Genomic DNA, 21,959 nt, shown 5'->3' with positions numbered 1-21,959 from the left:
CAGCCCTATGATCTTGGTATATCAACAGCCATGAATACAGGGTATTGTCAGTGCCATGTAGTGACAATCCTGTGAACTCCAAAGAGCAAAACAGAAATCAACGTATCAGTAGAAACAAGAAGTAAAACATCAAAATGAACAGATGCTCTCGCAGCATGTATGGCTATACAATCCCATCTCACCAGAGTATTGTGATTGCTTCAGTGCATTATATATACATGGGTAATGCATTACACATACACTGAAGGCATGGATCAATGCCTAGGGACAGCAGAACCATATCATCCTTCTCAGTTCTCTCTCAGTCTATATGTACAGTGAGTAAACCAGGGGAAGACCCTGGCGTAGCACTGCTCTGCTGTCACCCAGTTGCTACTGTAAAAGTCATCTGGTGCCACATGAATGACTGTCTGGTCTGTGCTTGCAGGTTACAGGTGTGCTCAAGCAGCAGGAGGGAGGAGCCATATAAATCTAGATATGGCTTTCTACCCTTGTTTGAATGGTACCTCTGTTGTCAAAACCAAAACTGTCTGTTGAAGAGTCCATACGTTTTTTATAAAATCCAGTTTTATTTTCATTTGGGGCATAAATTCCCACCATCATTGTCTAACCCATAACGTAAATTAACCCCTACAGCGACGTTTCTTCCATGGTCGCTCATCACTCAGTACTAAATTAAATTTTAAATGTAGTTTAATATACAAAACAACTGTTCTTCTTTTTAATATCTGCTGAAATAAATTCTTCACACAATGCTTTATAACCTGAATATTTTATTTCCTTTTTCTAATGTGAGTTTCTTGTAAACAGATAATGTCCTGTTTTAGGTTTTTCAAATAATGAAATGCTTCCCCCCCTTTTTTGAGGGGCATTCACCCTATTAATATTCCATGTTAAACCTTTATGATCCAAATTGAAGTCAAAATTTAAAAATTAGAAAATGGGGGGGGACTTACACCCTGAAAATCTTGTAGGTCTCTATTAGGTGTGTACTCAAATCCTACAGGGCTTAGAAAAGAAACAGCACTTCAGTATCTGTACTACAAATATAAAACCGTTAAAACAGCCCAACTTAAATGACTTGTTCTCGGGGTTTTTTTCAGGGGGAATGCGGGGGAACGGAGTTCCGGAACCTCTTGAAAATGGTCACATGGCTGGTGGCCCCGCCCCCTGATCAGGGGGCGGGGCCACCATCCATGTGACCATTTTCTCTAAGGGCAACCCACTGAGTTTCACCACCTCTTTCCCCAGAAAAAAAGCCCTGCTTGTTCTCCTGGTCTGGGAGGGATAGGAAGCCTTGAAAAGGACTGAAGCTCCACCCTCTGACTACTAATCGTCTTACTTATTCCCACCAATTGTCCTACTTATTTTATTTATTTTATTTATTTATTTATTCAATTTATATACTACCCATCCCCAGGGGTTCTGGGCGGTGAACAGTTAAAATCGATAAAAACAAAAACTAAAATCAATATACAAATAATAAAACAAATTAACAAGGTGCAGTGGTGGGGAGAACCTTCCCCACCACCTTTTTGAGATTTCACCCGGTATTGCTCATGGGTGCTTTTGTTGTCTTCTAGGCTAAGCAAACAAAATATTTGATTTTAAGACATGTGCACCCCACCCACCCGAGATTCTCAGAATGCTAAATCCTGTGTCCAGTTCCTGGCCTTGTTCCTAGTGATTACAGAACACACTAAGCTGCATCTAAACATTACAATTGTCTGGCTTGACATCAGAAATAGAACCCCTTTGGAAAACCCAGGTGATGAATACAAAATCAGAGGAGTTGCCAAACTGGGATCAAGCAATATATTCATGATGCCACCCTGAGAATGCCATGCCAAAATATTGCTTGATTGAGGCTGATTATTTTTGTGAGTAGTTTAGGGTTGCCAGATCCAAGTCAGAAAATACCTGGAGATTTTGGGGGTGGAGCCTAGAGAGGGCAGGGTTTGGGGAGGGGAGGAGCCTCTGCAGGGTATAATGCCATAGAGTCCATCATTCAAAGCAGCCATGTTCTCCAGGGGAACTGATCTCTGTGACTTGGAGATCCATTGTAATTCTGGGAGATTTCCAGCTACTGGAGGCTGGCAACTCTAGTGTAGTTTCACATGCTTTTACATCAAGGTGGTGGATTAATTTTTTCCCCAAAGATCTGTTTGTACTCATGTTTATCTTTCTGTCAATTTAGGGTAACCTCATGATTCTCATGAAGTAGGCTGTGCCTCAGAAAAGAGTAGTCCATATCAAATGTGTTAGTCTTTAAGATACCATAAAGCTCTTTCTTGTTTTGGTAATAACAACACTATCCTTGTGGGATTTGTTATTACCTTGATAACTCTCCATTCTGACAGTGCCAACCTTCATTTCTAAAGTGACATAGGCAAGACTCAGATTGAACCAAGTCTTCCTAAATATCAGTCCCCTCCGCATACTTGGCCACTGTATGATTATAACACAAAGCAGCCCTAAGCATTTCCTTCATTTGTTTATTTCAAATATTTTGTATGATGAATGAGAATGGACGGGATGCATTTTCAAAATGTTTGAACACCAGTTTTCTTTCTGATTTCCTTCTTTATAGTGAAAGGTACTGTAAGTGCTTACTCCTGCTGGGCTTCTATGGCTGGCTGGAAACTACCCCATTCCATTCATTTCCCCTTCATTTTTGCTTGCTGCTAATGTACTTTTTCACAGCACCAAGAATTAAATGGTAGAATTCACTGCTAGTGAAGATATTGATGGCTGTGTAGCTTTAACAAGACAGATGAATGGAAGAGAGGTCCATAAATGGCCATTCACCATGACTAAACGGAACTTCCACATCCAGGAGCAGTAAACCTCAATACTAGTACTAGGAGGCAACATCAGGAAAAGGCTTTGGCTACCGCACCCCGTTTGTTGGTTGTCCAGTGAAATCGGGCAGTTGCTTTGTGAAACTATGCTGGAGCAGACAGACTACTAGTGTGATCTAGCAAGGTATCACTTATGTTATCAGCACAGGACATTTTTGTTCTAGTCTTGCCGCTATATGCAGCACTCTTCAGATTTCAGCCTACTAGCAAACGATGGGCTCTTTCGTACTTTTCTGGAGCACGCTCCAGTGCGCGAGGCTCACTGGGTCCCCAAACCCACCCGTCGATATTAGGGTTGTGCCGCGGCCTTCCTCTAGCCCCAGCGCGGACTGGCACGGGTAGGTTAAGTCCAAAGCATGCCAACTTCCCGGACGCGACAGGCCAGGATGGGGGGGGGGAGCGCTCAGGCTGACTTCCCTCTCCGTGCTCAGCTCTACGGCCTGGCGCTGTCCAAGCAGGGTGTGACGTGAGAGGCCGGCAAACCAGGCGAAGGAATTGCTGGAGGATGGGCCGAGCGTCGCCCAGGCTCAAGCCGACGCGGCTCTTTCCCAACCGGAGGTGGAGCTCTGCGGGGAGAAGGGCGGCTTCCTTGGATCCTTGATTGGTTGGCCGCATCAGATGGGAGAGCCGGACCGCCGCTCCCAGCAAAGCCTGCGCTGCGCAGCTGAGCTCCGGCACAGCCGGGTCTTTCTGCCCAGGAAGTGGCGGTGGCTGGGGCGCCTCGGAGCGAGGGGTGAGGCCGGACAGCGGGAGGCCCCGCCCTCTCCCCATATTTGGGGCTGCGGCAGCTGTGGATCGGGCCCGGGGGAGCCGAAGCGCCGCGCCTCCCTTTCCCTGGCAGTTGGGCGCCGGTGCTTCTCGCAGGAAGGGGGCGCGTGTTGTGTGCTCGAGGCTGGGCAGGGGTCTAGGCGGTCACCTCTTCCCTGCAAGGGCCCCTGTGCCTTTAGCAACTGCCCGGCAAGCGGGATCTTAGCGCCGGGGGTGGGGGGTCTGCCTGGCATGGGGGCATTTCGCCTGCTGAATTTCTGCGGCCCTGTCCGTTAAAGCCGGAGGAGGCTTTCCAGCCAAAGAAAGGAGATTGGCGATTCAGTCTAGGTCGTTTTGCACGCTAAATAGGCAGGTCAGAGAAGCTCCCGTTTGTTTCTGGTTTCCAGCTTGGAGAAAGGGGCTCGATGACCCCACGAATAGGATTGTCTGTAGTAGCCGAAATTCAGAACAAAGCCTGGCTGCCTGCCTTTGTGCCTCTATACCCTCCTAAGAGTTGCCCCTGCCCTCCTGGCGCCGCTTTATTGCTGTAGGTAAGAAGTAATAAAAAAGATTGTGCAGAAGTTCTAGTGTATCTTTGTGACTGTCATTATGGAACCAGGGATAGTAATTATTTCAGACTGATTAGTAAAGACTATAAAGATGTGATTCCATGTATCTGGCATCAGACTGTGGGCAGCATCCTCTTTCCCCTGTTTGAAAACTCTGCTTGTACCCTATAGAGTGAGTTACAAAATGCATAGGGGTTGTACTATTATTAAAGTTTCCTCTTCTGCACCATCTGTTTCTTCACCCTCATTTTGCCTTGGTGCGCCCCCCCCCGCCCCGCTTCTTCACCAAACTGTGGGCAGCAACTTCTTTCCCTGCTCTGATTATCCTGTTTACTCCCTGCTGAAGTCTAAAAGAGAAGGTCACCTAGAACTAAAGGGGCTGTGTTTTGGTACTGTCTGCCTGCTGAAACTTAGTATGGAATTATTGGGGCTGTTGGGGTAGTGTGGATGTCCTCTAAGGCTGTTTTCTTCATGGGGTGTTTTTTAATGACTGCTGGGGTTTGTTGATTTGGCATCCACTCATCTTTCCATCTACAGTATGCAGGCATCAGAGCGTGAAAGTGGGACCGCCGCAGGGAATGGGCTGGATAGCCCAACAGCACCTGATTCCCAGCCTGTTCCCTCATCTCCTAAGCCCCCTTCATTGGACCTCTTCAATTTAGTGGTGTCCTACAAGCGGCTTGAGCTGTATCTGGAGCCACTGCAGGATGTTGTTGAAGGGGTGTGGTTCCTTCTCAGGTAGGTATCTAATACCTTCAGGGGTGGGGTGAGGGGAGAGCGTTTTTTGCCTATTCTCATCTATGAGGACACACAAAGCTACATTTTTTGTAAGAGCTGCTTGGGTAGGTGGGAGGAGGAGAGAAGGCTTGTATTCGTTTAAGAACTTGTATGCTATGTTTGGTGCCAAGAGAGCCTAGGTATTACTGTATTGGGCACTATGAACTGGGCATAAGGAAAACTTGCTGCTAGCTTTGAAGCTTGGTAAAAGATCCCTGGTGCATGGGCACTCAGCCCAATACATGACTGGAGCTTTAATGGTCATTCTTCTTAAAACTGGTATCCTTTTCATTTGAGTGCCTTCCCACTTTTGTACTTCCTTTCTATCTCCCATCACTGTTGTCTTCATGCAGCTGAAACATTTCATTGGGATTCCAACAAAATGCTTAATCATATCTGTGTTACAGCTGGCAGATGCCTATCTGCTCCCTTCTCACCTGTCTAGGCATCAACTTTCTTCTGCTGACTTTGAGTGAAGGTAAGAAGTGTGCACTAGGGACCTAAGCAATCAGAGTGATTTAACTTTCAGAAACGAGGTATGCCCTGGGGGATTGGACCAAGTGGCCAGCAGAGTGGTGAGCAGGAAGGTTTGTTTCGATGGGTGGTTTGAGGTGTGGTAGTGATGTGGCTGACTGTTGATTAGGCAGGCAGCAGTAGGTCACTTAATAATTTCAGTATCCTTTCCGTGCCAGCTGCCTGGTATGGGCTGTGTGCCCTCCTGATCTCAGTGCCTGCCATGCTGGGCTACCTACAGGAGACATACCGTGTCCGTCTGACTGAAGAAGAGCTGGCACGTCGTAGGTACCACAGCGTGCGGCGTGAGGATGTCAGAAAAGTTCAGCTTTCACGGCAAGAGGCTGTAGCTGAAGTGAAGGGCTTGTAAGTGTTGTTGGGGGAGAAATAATGTGGGAAATGGGAAAAGGTGGGTTTGATGAGGACTCCTACGTTTGTCTGTTGTGTTACAGTATTCCTTTTCATCCATTTGGGGTATCACACCTTCTTGCTGTAGAAACTTTGTTATTAACATGCCATGGCTCAGAGGTAAAGCACGGTAACAGTCCCAGATTCAATTCCTGACCTCTCCAAGTAATGAATGTTGGACTGTAGATACTGTAGAAAGACCTTCCTGTGCCCACTGTCCTGGATAGCTGCTTCCAGTCAGAGATGACAATACTGAGCTAAATGGACCGTTCATCTGACTTGGCAGTTTAATGTATGCTTCCTGGGTTTGAGACTATGGGCTAGAGAAAGGAGTCTTAGGTATTTACATTGGGTCCACGTCTGTGCTGTGCTGTGTTCATCCTCATTCATTCCAGAAAGGTGGATCAATTTCAATCACCAAGCAAGAAACCTCATCTTAAAATAATTGATTTTAATCAACTTTTCTATTTGTACAGTTATTTTTTCCAAAGAAAAGTGTGTTTCTGTTGCTCGATAGAACTATTAAACATATTGATTTAGAGCTAAATGCAGCCATTACTCCAGATGTGGTACATATATTAGCTGCCTATGAGGAGGGCACAGTATCGGCACATACATTTGTCTAGCTGGTTTTTAGTTCTTGATGTTTTTCAGGTTTTTAATAACTGACTGATTGACTTCAGTGAGCATGTGCAAACAAGAGTTCTGAAAGACTGCTTTTAGAAATGCCTGGAACTTTTGTGAGTTGAGGACTGCTGGACAGATTACTGTTTGATCAGGACAGAAACGTCCATTCTGGTCTACACAAGAAGCAAAATGAAGTGATAGACTCCTGAGATGGTAGAATAGGTCATTTCACTTCAGAGTATGAGAAGGGATACCATTTTTGGAAACTCCTCATTTAAAATCCAGGTAAATAATATTTTTTTAAAAAACCCACAGCAGAGAGAGATTCTAATCTAGTCTGCTTGTGGCTGTGCTAGTCTTCATTTGCAGAACTTTTTAAAATGCATCATCTTTATTTAAAAAAATGCAGTTGGAAGTGGTGTGTGTGTGTTCCACTGCCTCAGAAGTTTACAACTTTATTCTGCTGCATATGTAGACCAAGCATTAGATTGGCATCTCTCCTATCAACAATAGATGATGCCAGTGATAACTTTGCCAGCAGCTTGCATAAAGTATCAAAGCTTGATGAAGTGACTGTCCACATATCTCCTGACTTGCTGTGCTATTGTTGTAGGACTTCAAATTGCTGCCTCCTCCCATTCCCTTTCTATAGAAAATACAGGCTCCATCCAAAAGTTAAAAACAGGATGCTACAAGCGATCTCCAGATGACATTTTCTGGAAAACGCCTGAATTGATTCCTTTCAATCCTATAATTTACAGGGTGAACGAATTTTTTTTAAAAAATCTCTGCGGTTTTGTTTTTCATTCCTGCAGCCCATTACAATGCACCAGTAATGTGCTGTGCAATGAACCCAGTGAGGCGTTTATTGGAACTGGAATACTTAAATAGGATAAGAAAATAGATGAATGAATGTATAGTGAAAAAAGAAGGGTGTGTATGGAGGGGAGAGCTAGCTGACAGTTTGTCCTGCATTCTTAGACTGAACTGCATGGTTTCTTATATACCAGGTCCTGGAAAGCAGGAGTCTCCCTACTACAGTCTCATTATATTTCTTGAGCTGATCCAAGATGAAAGATCTAGGTTCTCATGCTTTTAGCCTTAATGCTTCTTTGCCCAACCTCTCTATTGTTTTTCTTGGCCTGGTCTCTAGGTATGCATGCTTTTGCGCGTGATCAGAGGTGAGGGTTTCTCAGATGCAGAAGGTCTAACCCAGCTATTGGGAGTTGGGATTATCTTCCTAGGCATGACATATTTCAATGTCCTGGATTCATTACGTATGCATTAAAATGTTTTTATTATGTCTTGTCTTAATTTTTGTAAGAGATCAAAATCTCTTATCTAACACTTAAAATTAATTAATAAATTGTGGCATTCTTGGTGACTTTTCAATCTATATTCTGCAGCTTCAATATTTCTTACTGATGAGGAATCTATGGCTGTGACCAGCCCAAGGTAGCTTAAGTAGGTTTTCATACTTTAGGAGGGATCTGAAGCCAGGTCCCCTGTAGTCAAGTCCAGCACTCTGTCCACTGGACCTTGTTGACTTTCTCTCTAATTGCTAGGGCGATACAGTCTCCTCCTGAGCTCACCTCTGACTGCTTGAAGTTGGCTGAGACAGGTGTCTCCTTCAGTGCTCATTCTAGCCATGTTTTAGGTGGATGGAGGCATCTGTTTTCACTTTGGCTCTGCTCACTGACAGTGGCTTTTCCGTCTGCTTATTTTGGGATTGACAGGGTAGTAGGATAGCCTTTCTACATGTGTGCAGCAGCTGGAACTTGGATTGTTGGGATGTCTGTGTGATTGTGTGTGTGGATAATACTGCTGTTGTTTCTTTTCAGCCTGATTCAGTTGGAGGCCTTCCTGAGCCGGCTGTGTGGTGGCTGTGAGATGGCCTACCGTGTCCTCTACTGGGAGAACCCCTCTCTGTCCTCCCAGTAAGTGTTGTTAGTGGAGTATATCACAGGAGTATATCATTGCCTTAAGTGGTGGTAATCATGGATTTGCTAGTTTTAGGGATTGGGGGACTTTACTTCTACTCTGATCAGGCCAGGTCACCTTGTTGAGAGCCTGGGTTCCCCTGCCGTGTATTGTGATCCTGGTGTTCAGAGGGTTGCTGCCCAGGCCCATGAGGAAGGTGAACAGGTTGCATTGTTTGAAGGGAAGATACTGAGTGGCAGGTGGCCATATGAAGGTGGTATTTGTGTTTAATATATGGGAGTCAGGAGATATTAGAAAGGTCATAGCTCCTCTCTAGATATCTGGGTGTTGCTGATTCCGAAGTCTATCATGTGGCTTTTGCTTCCCTACCCCCTTCTTCCTTGCTCAGGTTTTATGGGATTCTGATGGGTTTGGTTTGTGTCCTCTACCTGCTGCCCCTATGCTGGGTCTTCTTTCTTCTCAATAATGCCCTTTTCTTGGGCAACGTGGCATTTTACCGAGGTAAGGTAATTTCACTTCATCTAGGCAGATACTAATCCATCCCATAGGAGATGTGGGGGAGAAGGTCAGACCAGAGTCAGTGCCCAGGATGGGGCTTTCTTTGCTGTGTGTACGTGGGATTCATGGGGCCCCTATGGCAGCTCCATCATGACCCCAACCAGGATAGGTATGTGGGCAGCTGACAGCAAATTCTGATGGTTTGAATTTCCTCCATGCTGTCCTCAAGCACACATACCAAATTGTCCCGCATTCTTGGGACCCAAATAGTGAATTCATTCCCTGAGCGCAACTCTGGTCTGCTAGTACTGGAAGCCTCTTCCATTGGGAGATGTCCCGGGGGAACTGCTGGATGGGAGGCTCTGCCAGAAGACTACAGCAGCACTCATTTAGTATTCAGCCCATGACAATGGCATGTTTCAGGAATATTTTTGTTCCAGCAGAACATTCCATCTCTTTCAGCAATTTTTATTTCTGAATGGAGGCAGAGGTCTTGCAAACAAGAGTGAATGTATTTGCAGTGTAGCTCCCTCTCCAGCATCCTTCTGGAGTGGGGTGAGACTTCCTGTCCTCATCCTGAAGTAACTTTAAAATGCAGCAGCTGAGAAGGGTGGTGAATACTAGTGAATACTAATGAACCAGCCCCCCCCTCCATTAGGTAAGTGGGTGGAGGGCTTGTGCCAGGGAGCAGTTTAACCCTCCATCTCTGAATTTTGGGTTTTGTGGAGAGTATCTACAGTAGCCCTGTAGATAAGCCATCTTCCTCCTGTATCATGGGAATGAGTGGGGAGTTGTGGGTCTGTTCAGTTAAAATTCATTAATGATGGGATTGGCCTCCTGCACTAGGATACTGTACTATGATTCTCTCTGCCAAGATTTCCTTCAACAAAGAAAGGCTTCCTCTCACGGAGAAAAGTTGTTCTGCCCCAGAAAGTCATTTTCTATTGAGGGAAGACGTAGTGGAAGGGGACTCCTAGGATCCAGTCCAGAGTGGGACTTAAGTATGACTGCTTAGTTTATAGTATCTGCATCCTGGGTGTTTGCTGTAATACTAAACAGGGTTTCTGTAGTGCTAAAACCTGGGCCATCTGCTGGAAAGATCCCCCTGGCCTCCCAGGGCATCTTTCTATCCCTTACCCTTGCTTTTTCCCAAGTGATATTGGAGCTGAAGTCAGTTGTAGAACAACGCCTGGGCCTCACCTCCATGTCTAGTAGTCCAGAGAGTGCAGAACTGGATGCAGGAGAAGGTGGGGCTGGAGTCCTACCAGACCAAACACCCACACCCACCAGCACTGAGGTAAGTCCCAGAGGGAGCAGTGAGGTGCATGTGAACATCTTCTGCCTTCAAGCACTTTGAGAATTGACTTAATATTTTATGGAGGTAGTTGGGGAATGTTTATTCTTTTGCAAACAGAAAAGGTTTAGTTCATCTTGGCCTACAAAGTAATGCATCAGCTGGTTTCTTTGCAGTTGGTTCCAGATCAGTGGTCTTTCAGCATGTATCTCAGACTAGGGCACAGAAGGCAAGCTTGCATCTTGCTTCTACTGGAGGTGGTTACTCAGCTCTTTTTCTCCATGCTGATGCTTTGTTATTAGCTGCAAAATAAATTGATGATGGAAGAGGTATGGAGACCACTGTAAGGACAGGACTATAAATCATGGCAGAAACTATCCAAAATCCAGCCTCTAGGCCTGGCACCAGAAACTCTGTGGCCTTGTATTTAGGGATACTACTTTGTGTGTGTGCTGTCATCCTTTGCCCAATGTCGCTCTTTTTCTACTGTTCGGAGATAGCTAAGCCTTTTAGATCCAGTTGGTTATGAGGATAAATTAGTCTAGGGTGCATCTGGAACCCACTGTTAAGAGGTAGAGTCACAGATCTGAATCTGTTATCTGGTTTAATTCCTTTATTTTGCTAGTTAAAATATATATGATACATTTTCTTATTCATCTTAAAGAAGAAACTGAACTCAGAGTTCTTCAGGTTGTCTTCACTGCTCACTCCTGCAAGCCTTGCCCCACTAGGAGGTATCTATAACTGAGTTCCAAACTTTCTCATTATTTCTTGAGGACTTGAGTGAAAGCTGTCTTAGCCAAAAAATCAAGTTCAGGAGGGAATGGGAGTCTGTTCTTGAACTCCATGTGCCCATTCATCAGGGTAGCTAGAATGGAGTAGGGCCCGTCCTGGTTTGAGTACCACCCTCTGAAATATTGCTTGGTGTTTTGCTTCCTTCATTTTGTAACATGCAGGACCTGACCCCTGGCAGCGTGGAGGAAGCAGAAGAGGTGGAGCCTGATAATGAGTTCAAGGATGCTATTGAGGTCTGTGCCAGAGAGGGCGGGGCAGGGGGGGGCGCTTCAAGGCCTGGAATGGTCTGTGCTGTGAAGCAGGAAAAGCAGCCATGATATGAGGAAGAGGGAGTAATAAGGGTAGATGTACATCCTCTTGCTGGGGGAGGGCACAGGTTGGGTCCTACTGCTTTCTGTCTCCTGGTCTTCATTTCTTGTTGGTTCTTCTTGCTGCGGGAGTAGGAGACACAGTTGCTGCCAATGGTGAGTTTGGGGTTGGACCTCCCTATAGGTCTCACTTAAGGAGAAACAAATAAATCTAACAAACAGATTTAAACAAATAAACCTAAAAACACAGGCTGCTTCCCCTCTCAGGTCCTTATGCCAGCGGATGTCTGGCATCTGTCTTGCATGGAGTCCTTTGCTCTGATTTTGTTCCCATTTCTTCTCCTGTACTCAGCCTCCTTGTGGGAGACAGAGTGTGACTTTCCCTGGACTCAGGATTCCCCTCCTGCTTTTCTGATCCTCGCTGCTCCATGTCTTTAGAGCTATTCCTTTGGGCAGTGGCTCTGCTGAGAGCCTCCCGGTCTGACCTTACCCTGCTGCCTTAGGGTATTCTTGGCCGCTGCATATGGGCTTCTTCTGGACAAGTTCTCTTCTCTGCTTTTGCCCCTGTCCAGGAGGATGATGACGTCTCCCAGCGCTTAATAGAGCTTGAGCCAGGCCATACTGTTCCTCCCTTCTTGACCAAGGAGGACGTGATTCGCATCAAGATGGCGCGACTGACAGAGCGTCTGCGCAAGCGCTACTCCAACCTTGGTACTGGTCTGGGAAGTGGGGTGGTGGAACTGGCATGGTGGGAGACTGGTGGGTGCATCTTGTTGGGAATGTAGCTGAATAATGTTGGGGGTTTAGAAAGGGAGCATTTGGCCCAATAGCTATTACAGGAGAGGTAAGGGCTGGCGAGTGTGCCAAGTAAGTCTTGGGTGCCAAAAATGTCATTCTGTCTTAGGCCATACAAGCTTTGTACTTTAAAAATCAATGCTTCCTTCTAAAGCATATATAAAATGTGTAAAATGCACACTCTTTACATATATGTTTGAGTGGATTCAGCTGCTCTGCTCAGCAAAGTGTGAGCCTTCTTCCAACCTAAATGGCTCTTCCTCCAGTGGAAAAGACACTCAGCATTGGAGGAATGCTTCACAGTTTGCAGTGGCTGGCTTATTTTGCATGTTTTTTTGTTCTGTGTGAGGGGATGATGTGGGAGGGAAGCAAAGAGATACACATGGAGTTCTTACCTGTCTGCCCACTGCCTAGCCCCTTGTTTCTGAGGCTTCATCTGGTGTTATTTTCAATCCTGTCCTTACAGCCACAAGAGATGGAAAGTTGATTTTGAAAGAGCTCAGGGTAGTGCTGGTGAGGTTATCTAATGTTCATACTCACAGCCACTTTGTGAAGGGTAGGCTCAAGTGAGGGCAAGATCATGTGATACAGTGAAAACATGGGGCTCGACAATTGTAGAGAGGCAGCAAGTAGAATATGACACAACCCTAAGCAGAGTTACTTTCCTAAGCTGTAAGCTTCAGTAGACTTAGAAGGGTGCAACTGTGCTTAGGATTGCATTGCACACCCTGCAAGTGCCTCCTGCCTGGCCTCTTTTGTCCTTTCTCTCTTCCTCTCCTACAGCTAGGTCCCCAAGCCAGGGAAATGTGGTGGTGGGTAGGCATTTACAGGGGAGATTGGTTAGTCAAGAGAGGAGCTAAGTATCCCTCCTTCATGTAGCAGGGGATTGTGATAGGGTGTTGGTAGGAAAGGGCTGTATCCAGGGCTGGTGAGGACAGGGACAAGACTCCCGCTTTCTTTCCTCGCAGGGAACTACTGTCTCAGCTGTTCAGCCACCTTCTCTTTGTTAAAGAAGCGGGTAAGTCCGTGGCCCAGAATACCTCCCCCCGCCATTCCTTTCCTGCTGTCTTGTCTAGGCACCGCACTGCATACTCCAGACCCATACTGCAGACTTTCTGGAGTGGCTCCTGCAGCACTGGAGGAGGTGGGGGGGAAGAGAATCATGAGTATCTGATAGGAGTTTTTTTGTTTAATGCACTCTCTGAACGTTCCTTTTGTCCTCTTGGCTCTGAGATGGGAAACAAGTAAGGGGAGGGAGTGCACACCAGCTGGAATACTGAGCTGGAGCAGCATTTCCTGGGGCAAGGCACATCCCTCCTCCCATTCAGAGGGCTTCCTCAGGTGGTGTTCCTGTAGCTGTTCTTTCATTCTCTCTTTTTTTCCCTCCTCACCAGCGAAATTGCAGCAACTGCGGGAACAGTTTCTGCAGCAGGTGTTGCTCCTTCCGAGTTCCGAAGAGCTGTATGGGGGCTACAGGTGGGTGAAAGGGGCTCCATCTGGGACGGGGGTTGGTTTGGCTGTGAGGGTGTGGGGCAGGGGTGCTTTCTTTATGGACATTCTGTTTTGCGGGGGGAATGCTTCAGGCCTTGCTAGCTAGTTCTAGAGCTGGGAGCAAGGAGAAAGTCAGGATGTTTTTGTTTCTCAGAGTGTGTACATGAGGACAAAAGTAGCTTTTGTCAGGTTCTTTTGCAGGATGTGTGTGTGTGTGTGTGAAGCTGCACAATGCTTGCTGGGCCCAAAATTCTGACAAATGCTTTCTACTGCAGCACCTGATGCCCAGCGGGAAACCGTCTTTGTGTGCGGACAATGTAACCAAATGCTCATCAAGTGAGAAGCCGGGTCCAAGTCCTGTTCTCTACTGGATCTGCTCTGCATCTTCACCTGTTCTCGCTTATCCTTGTGGGAGCAAAGCAGTGGCATTATGCCCTCACCTGGCTGCTCCCTGGAACTATGATGGGATTGGCTAGCACACTTGACCTCCTAAGTGCCCTGTGTGCTCCCCTTCCTTCCCTTGCGGTTTGAGCGATTGGGAAGGGTCCTGCAATCATGCTGAACTGAATAGGAGGTTCTTTCTGTGTCAGATTACTGTAATCTTCCCCTTTGCTAGTAGCCTGGGGAGAAAAAGGAGATAGTCCTTTGCCTTCCTGAATGCTTGATCTGCTCCCCCACCCCCCACACTGGTTACTCACACAGGAGTTCTGCTGTCCCCTGTTTGTAGGGCTCTTCCTGGCATCTGGGCTGCCAGGAATCCACAAGAGTCTGTATCACTGTTGACTAAGATGCCAGTTGTTCTGAGGCTGAGACTGGTTCTTCCTTCAGATGGCAGCTATAGCTGGCTCTGCTGTGTAAAGATGGTTGCCCACAGTTTGTCCCCTTGCAGCTGAGAATGTTGTGCAGCAGGATCTGCTTTCTCTTCCTGCGTTGAATATGGACACATCTTCCTTCTCTTCTCCCATGCTATTGACTTTGCTCCTCCTAGATAGCCGCTAGCTAAAGCTCCTCAGTCTGGCCTGAGGTGGAATGAGGCATTGTCCTCCATCGTTCTTGCACTGTGAGAGCAGATACTTCTGTAGACATCTGGGATTCTCATTAGTCAAAAAACTCAGAGGAATGTGGGGTGCCTGCTCAGTAGGAGGTGGCTCACCGAAGTGGAGAGTATTTGGACTGTTGCTGCTTTCTAGAAGAACAGTATCTGTTACTAATAAAGAATTTCTTTAGAGATTGGAGCCAGCACTCCCTGTATCTAAAAAAGCATTTGATATGCAACAAGGGTTTGGAGAAGGGCATTTGAATGCAATCATGAACTGGAGGTTATGAAACCTGGGTTTGCAGACTAAGGAAAGAGGAGATTGGCACATCTAGGTTGAGAAAACATCAGAAGTTGGAAGACAAATGCTGATGGTTGGACTTTCCTGTCCTGGGCTGTGTGAGATGCAGAGCAATAGAGGAGGAAGGAGAGTGGCAAGGGTATGAATGTTTGCACAGAGGATTACCCTCTTACAACTGGCAACTTCCTGCACAGGGTGTGCAAGCATGGGCCAGTGCAGCAGAATGGCTTACAGAGTGTGTGTGTGGGGGGGGGGGGAGGGGGGCTATCCTGGGAGAGACTGTGATGGATTTTTCATCCTTTAGTCTGGGGTGAAGCCAAGGAGACAGCATCCAGGAATGCAAGTGTTATAAGTATATAACACTGTTATATCTGACCAGAAGTTATTTAGGATAGGCCACAGGAAATACTCCATCACACAATATGTAACTTACTGTATGGAGTTCATTTCTGCTAGCACTGGTGGTGGCTTAAAGTATTAGGCAAATTTATGGAGGATACTGTTATCAATGGGTTAGATCTAGCACAAAATCCTGCTTGCACTAGAGCCATATGTCTCATCCTGTTGCTTGCTTTGACTCACACTGTGCAGTCTGCCTTGAGTCTTGGCAAGAAAGGTGGACTGTAAATAAATAAGAAAAAGATCTCAGTAGCTGCTTGCACCAAGTCAAACTTATGGTTTGTGTTTCTGCTTCCACAAGGTCTTGTACAACCAATTTCTGGGCACTATAATCTATAGGGAGGAAAGTGCTAGGTGTTACACAAGAACTTGAACAAGCAGAACTGTGCTAAGTCAGTTTATGTTTCCTGTTGCACATCGCTAGATCCAAGCCAAGGTCTGTTGGCCTTGATTAGCGAATAGGACTGCCATATTTTAGAAGCACTACCTCTCTGTATATTGGGGTACAGTTGGCAGGTAGATAATTTCTTCTTGCTTCCTGTTTCTCAGAGTCATCTGCTTGGCCATTGCTGGAGGACCAGAGGCCTGACTACACCAACTCTCTTGTACTCTTAAAATACAAAGCAACTGTATTGAAAAAATCCTCACAAAAGATTCTAACCCTACTTGTTGAATGAAAGGTAGAGTGTTTAGTGTCTGTAGAACTTGTAGGATTTTAAAAATTCAGTTCATCTATAGCACCTTTGGTAAGGCTTTGTATTATAAACTTGTAAAAGTGAAATGTGCTTGAGTCTTTCCTTCATATCACCTTCTGCCACAATTCATCTTACAGTGACTGGTTTGAGCTTTGAGAAGCATGCAGTTTGGAAGGCATGTGCTTTTGGAAGAAGGACGGCAGAGGCAAGCTGAGGGCTGCTCAGTTGGATGTCCTTTCATGTATCAGCCACATTATCTCTCCTTCTGTGCCTCTCTTTGGTTACTCCCAAAGTTCTGAACTTGAGTAACTAATGTTTCAACATACGTTGTGTTAAAGCGAGGAAACCTTTACATGAAGTTGGTATGAATTATTCTAATTTATTTATTTTAAAGCATCTGCATGCTGTCTTTTTATCCAAATAGGATCCCCAAGATGGCGAGATTCAAGATGAATTAGGTACAAAATGGTGCTTGTTGCTAGGTTTTTGGTATCTGGGGAAGGGATTGTCTCTGGTAGTTATTAAGTGGCTTACTAAACTTGTTCTATTCCCCTTAGTTGTTTACTTGCTATTGAAAGCTTTTCAGGAAACATGGGGAAAAGTCCAGCTGGATTTAGGCCATAGCCTTTCTCCAAATTAGGAGGCCAAAACAGCTTTTTAGTTCAGATCATACTCTTTATTCATTGTTTATCAGTGAGAAGATTCTCCCAATTTAATTAATGGTGTATTTTCATCTGCTTTTCTGATCATGAGATTCCTCATTTTGTCTGATACCTTTTGTTTACTTTCCTCTCCCATTTGTGCAGGCTGCTTACGAGAGTCCCAAAGCTAGGGCTGCTGTTACTCTGCACAAATGGTCAGTGTATGAGGAAGATGGAGAGCTCTTTTGTTGTTGTAATTGCTGCCACTTCTGTGGGACCAAGCAAACATTTTTAAAAGTCCATATACTATTAAAATCCTTCTGAGAGATCTTGTGAATGCTTTGAGTTATAATTAGAGACGGGCACGATCCAAAAAAAAATACCGATTAAGCCGTTTGTGGATCCGGGCTGCTGCCGAACCCAGGCCACCGATTCTAACCGATCAAGTCCCATTTCTGATCCGGAATGGGGAAGGCCAAAGCGGGAGGGCGCCCCGCTGTTTCCAGCAATATCGGAATGGTGGTTGGTGGCAGCAGCCAACAGGCCCGGCGGGCAGGGGGAGGCGGCGATGAGCCGCCTCCCTTCAGGGAGGGAGGGGACATTCACACACACACACACACTTAGAGTGCGGGGGAGGTTTTAACCCGGCAATGAGCCGCCTCCCCTCAGGAAGGGGACATTCCCAGGGCCGGATCTACGGTTGCCAGCACCCAGGGCAACCGTAGTCAGGCTCTTGCGTGCGCATGCTCCTGGGTCGCCCCCCCCCTCCCGCCTATGCAGCAAGCTGGCTGTCCCGGTGCTCTGCGGAGCTGGCGGCAGTGCGAGTGGCTCGGCGGCTGCCGCGCCATTCACCTGCCCCGCAAGACAAGGGGTGGCCGGCAAACAGCGCATGTGGCCTCCCAGCCTCCCACGCTGCCTTTTGCCTTTCCTTCGTGCCCATGGCTTCAGAACACCCCCTTCCCCCTCCCTCCCCTGGGTTGCTGCTCCGTGGTTGGAAGGAAGCCTGCTAATCAAGGAAAGCTGGGCTTCCATTCGTGTTTCGAGGGTGACAGAAGGAGGGCAAACACAGCTCATTCCCCTGGCTCCGTTGCCCCGGGAATAAATTACTGGTGCCAGAGTGTCTGCAATTCCGAACAGAAACTGATACATCCGATCAAGTCCCGAACAAGCAAACCCCTGACTGCTGGATCGGTTGCCGTGGACGGAACCGATTAGCCAAGTCACGATGGCACAAACGCCAAAATCGTGTGTGTGTGTGTGTGTGTGAAATTGTAATTCAGATCGTGCCCATGTCTAGTTATAATGTAGTCTGCTTTCTGGCAACCTAATATTCTCTTGCCTCAATCATAAAGCAAAATGCTTCCCCCATTTAAGCAGAATATAACACAAGGAAAAAGTTCATTGGCTTATTTGAACATCTTTTATGAAGTAAACCCACCCTCAGCAAGTGGGTATAGCAAAGACTTCAGTCTCAGAAATAACGTCCTGGAGAGGTCATAGATCCAGACAAGTTAGCCGTGTTAGTCTGTAGCAGCAAAATAGCAAAGAGTCCAGTAGCACCTTTAAGACTAACCAACTTTACTGTAGCATAAGCTTTTGAGAACCACAGTTCTCTTCGTCAGATGAATCTGACAAAAAGAACTGTGGTTCTCGAAAGCTCATGCTACAGTAAAGTTGGTTAGTCTTTTTTGTTTATTAATTTTTTATATAACAATAAACTATTAAACTATATACAATCATGAATTTGCAGTCATACAAGAAGTTAATACTAAAATCCGTTAATGAATACATACATCAAAATAAACACATAACATGTCATAATAAGTAACAATTGAATGCATGTTAAAGCAGTTTAGAGGGTTAGTTGGTTAGTCTTAAAGGTGCTACTTGACTCTCTGCTATTTTGCTTCTGGAGAGGGAAGGTCAGGTTCTGTTAGGGGTGCATTAGAGGTGATTACAGAAAGGTGAAAATAACAAGAATGTATTGTTACCTGGAGATTATCTAACTTTAGGATTTTTTTCTTGTCACTTCTCTAGTGCCTCTTATTGTGTGTTGTATCACTGGAACAAACAGAATGGAGATCAGTTGCCTTTTACCTAATTGTGGTGGGGACTGAAATGATATTTTTGGTGTAGTGACTACTTGTCACTTCATGGTGAGTTTTATTGTAACCTGCTGGACGTCTCAATTGTAAGACAGCAAGGCCAGCATTACTATTTTCCCCAGACAGAGTGCAACTGCAGGATAATCATAAAGCATGCCTCAATCTTATCGCAGGCTGCTATAGCTCATTGGGCTTGCTGCACATTTGCCTGGGGCCACTTTATAAGAATTGATCACAGATCAGTTGGGAATCTAAATCCCATTTATGAGTAGTAAAGGCCCTCGCTGTCGGCTAGGAGCTGAGCAGTTAAGCAGTCAGTGGGTGTGACTTCTCCCTGGCTGGCTAAAGCAGGAGACAAAAATAGCATCAGTGTTCAGTATCAAAAGTAATCTCAATAAAGCTTGTGGGATGCAAATCAGCCCTGTGCAGGAGCAGGCTACTTGAAGATTGCAGTCTGCCCACTAGTTTATTTACAGATCCCCTACAATTTGTACATTATTCCACCATTTACACATGATAATCTCATAATTTCCTGCATCATTGGCACAGGATGACATTTTAAACTTTGCAAGATGGCAATTTTTGTAAGTGAATAGAGTACATCATAAGACTGCATAGAGATGGATCAATATGGAGTTTCTTATATATTGCTATGATGTGGTATTTTCCAAATCTTACCACATTCTGCAGGGAGGACATAAAGCTTTTATATATTGCAGTCTGACCACAGAGGTAAGAAAAAGATACTGCTGCATCAGACTAGACTCAAGAGCTAGTGATATTGAGGAAACACTAACAGCAGCGGACCTTCTGTGGTCAGGTGTGTGGGGAGTGCAGGGCAGGGGCACTGCAATGAAGTAAGGCAATGAAATTTTAGCTGGTGGGTGGCTTCTCTTATACAAGCTATTTATATCCTACCTTTCTTCCCAAAGCAGCTTAAAACATTCTTTCCCCTCTGTTTTATCGTAACATTGTTGTGAGGTTGACTGGGCTGCCAGAACAACTGGTCCAAGGTCACCCAGCAAGCTTCCATGCTGAATGGGAATTTGAATCTGGGTCTCCCAGATCCTAATCTGAAATGAAGCACTCCTCTAGCTTTTTAACTGTAGTCACACGGGAAATCAAGCATCCAGCATATCACTGACCCTGAATAAATGCAACATAATGGGATAAAACATATAAACCAGAAAGGAATGCTTGATCAGTGAATGTCTTACAGCTATCACATCAGCTCTACTTCAAGGAAGACAAGAGGCTAATAGTCAACACAGTAGTTTTTCTATTTTATTACTCATTTTAGCATTGCAGAATGTTAGTACAGAAATAGACATCTAAAAATCTGTTTCTTTGACCCGATGTATGAAAATGAATGCGGTCCTCCCAGTAAGCCACACAAAGACCTTCCAGAAAATCACAATGATATTGGATGTTGCCAGGATGTTGCTACAGGAATCTGCGAACCCCAAAATAATTTGTAGGTAGTATAAAACAAGGATAGCCAGGATTTGTACATACAAGTTTGCAGGATGAGGGTGGTGATAATTCAAGGGGGAAATGGCCCAGAGTCTTTGAACATGTCAGTAGTTCTGGCATGGTGACTTCAGAATTCAATCTGTTTAGGGGAGGGAAATCGGCTTTTGACAAGGGAGTTCTGTATTGTATTAGCTTTGAGAGCAAAAGAATTTGGTTTATAAAAGTTAGAGACTTTTATCTTATAAAAGATAGAGACAAAAACTGCAAGTGATTTTTCAGGCATGAACAAATGGAACCTTTTGAGCAACCTGCTGTGTTGCTGAGAGTAGCTCTGGCCTCTAGATGGCATGTCTCTGATACTTGGAACTTTCAAAAGGAAGAAGGTGCCAGGAATTCTTTGAAATAGTTTTTGTGAGGAATATTATATACAGCTCAAGAAGTGTTGTTGCACCCAGGCTAAAATTATGGAGTACATGCTGGGACAGCACAATGTATCATTCATGAAACTTGATAAAAAATACGTTTTGCATGCTATTTTCTTTAACAATCATTTGGCCTACTGTCTTTTCCGATTTGTACTTGCAGTTTGAAATAAGATATAGTAGGAGGGGTTGACAGTGGGGTGTTTGGAGCCACTTAAGGGATGAATCATATTGGTAGGAAATCTAAAACTGAATATGTGAGCATTCGAGAATCACAGCTCTCTTCGTCAGATGCATGGAGGGCAAGAAGAAACTGGTCAGATATATACCTGGAGAGGGGAGGGAGGAGTAGATGCAAACAGTAGCTTCTGATATGGAGATCAGTTTGCTTCTGTTAAGGAAGTCAGTTACTTCTGATAATGAGATAACCATTCATAGTCTCTATTCAATCCCAGCCTGACTGAGTCAAATTTACATATGAATTCCAATTCAGCAGCTTCCTGTTGGATTTTGTTTTTGAAAGGTTTCTTCGATCCCAGCCTGACTCAGTCAGGCTGGGATTGAATAGAGACTATGAATGGTTATCTCATTATCAGAAGTAACTGACTTCCTTAACAGAAGCAAACTGATCTCCATATCAGAAGCTACTGTTTGCATCTACTCCTCCCTCCCCTCTCCACCTATATATCTGACCAGTTTCTTCTTGCCCTCCATGCATCTGACGAAGAGAGCTGTGATTCTCGAAAGCTTATGCTACAATAAAGTTGGTTAGTCTTAAAGGTGCTACTGGACTCTTTTTGATTTTGCTACTACAGACTAACACGGCTAACTCCTCTGCATCTATGTGAGCTTTGTGCTTCTAGGAAACTTGGGTGAAAATGGTGAGTTGCTTGAACATAATGGTTGTTTCCATGATCTACAGAGGAGGTACTGTGTTCTATCCAGTATTGCCAGATCAGAATTCAGAATAACCATACCCAAACAATGCTTTTCAACATTTTTATAAATGGCCTGGATGAGGTGTGAAGGGAATCCTCATTAAAGCTTCAGATAATATCAAACTGGGAGTAGTAGTAAATGCCCTTGAAGATATAGAATTCAATGGGATCTGAACACACTGGAAAAGTGGGCAGATTTGACTAAAATTCAAAACATGGAAAAGTGCCAGATTCTCTATCTGGGTAACAAAAATGTAAAGGGATGATAAGGGATACACTGGATACCGAATGAGGGCAATGTGTGTGAACAAGATCTTGGGATATG

General features: G+C 45.2%; 1 protein-coding gene across 2 annotated transcripts; it reads left to right on the top strand.

Annotated features, from left to right (window-relative positions):
• The first annotated feature begins 3,525 nt into the window (after window positions 1-3,525).
• Window positions 3,526-17,024, top strand: ZFYVE27 (zinc finger FYVE-type containing 27). Of its 2 annotated transcripts, XM_054982705.1 has the most exons (13): window positions 3,526-3,594; window positions 4,016-4,159; window positions 4,715-4,915; window positions 5,362-5,432; window positions 5,647-5,833; window positions 8,344-8,439; window positions 8,832-8,944; window positions 10,096-10,238; window positions 11,192-11,263; window positions 11,911-12,049; window positions 13,102-13,151; window positions 13,528-13,609; window positions 13,900-17,024. In XM_054982705.1, the coding sequence occupies exons 3-13, from the start codon at window positions 4,716-4,718 to the stop codon at window positions 13,962-13,964; spliced, it is 1,218 nt and encodes a 405-aa protein (XP_054838680.1). In that variant the 5' UTR covers window positions 3,526-3,594; window positions 4,016-4,159; window position 4,715; the 3' UTR covers window positions 13,965-17,024. The 2 variants fall into 2 exon arrangements, with proteins under 2 accessions (XP_054838680.1, XP_054838681.1); XM_054982706.1 differs by lacking the exon at window positions 4,016-4,159 and having other exon boundaries at window positions 3,551-3,594.
• Window positions 17,025-21,959: the final 4,935 nt, after the last annotated feature.

The sequence above is a fragment of the Eublepharis macularius genome, chromosome 6 (genome assembly GCF_028583425.1).
Source record: "Eublepharis macularius isolate TG4126 chromosome 6, MPM_Emac_v1.0, whole genome shotgun sequence".
Lineage (NCBI taxonomy): Eukaryota > Metazoa > Chordata > Lepidosauria > Squamata > Eublepharidae > Eublepharis > Eublepharis macularius.
The sequence above is the reverse complement of the archived record's forward strand: the minus strand, read 5'-3'. Positions and strand labels throughout refer to the sequence as shown.

Excerpts from the sequence above, each read along its gene's own strand:
- ZFYVE27 (XM_054982705.1), top strand. The coding sequence starts at position 4,716 with ATGCAGGCATCAGAGCGTGAAAGTGGGACCGCCGCAGGGAATGGGCTG. Across the intron at positions 5,834-8,343 it reads GTAGCTGAAGTGAAGGGCTT|CCTGATTCAGTTGGAGGCCT; the intron begins GTAAGTGTTGTT and ends GTTTCTTTTCAG. Across the intron at positions 12,050-13,101 it reads CAAGCGCTACTCCAACCTTG|GGAACTACTGTCTCAGCTGT; the intron begins GTACTGGTCTGG and ends CTTTCCTCGCAG.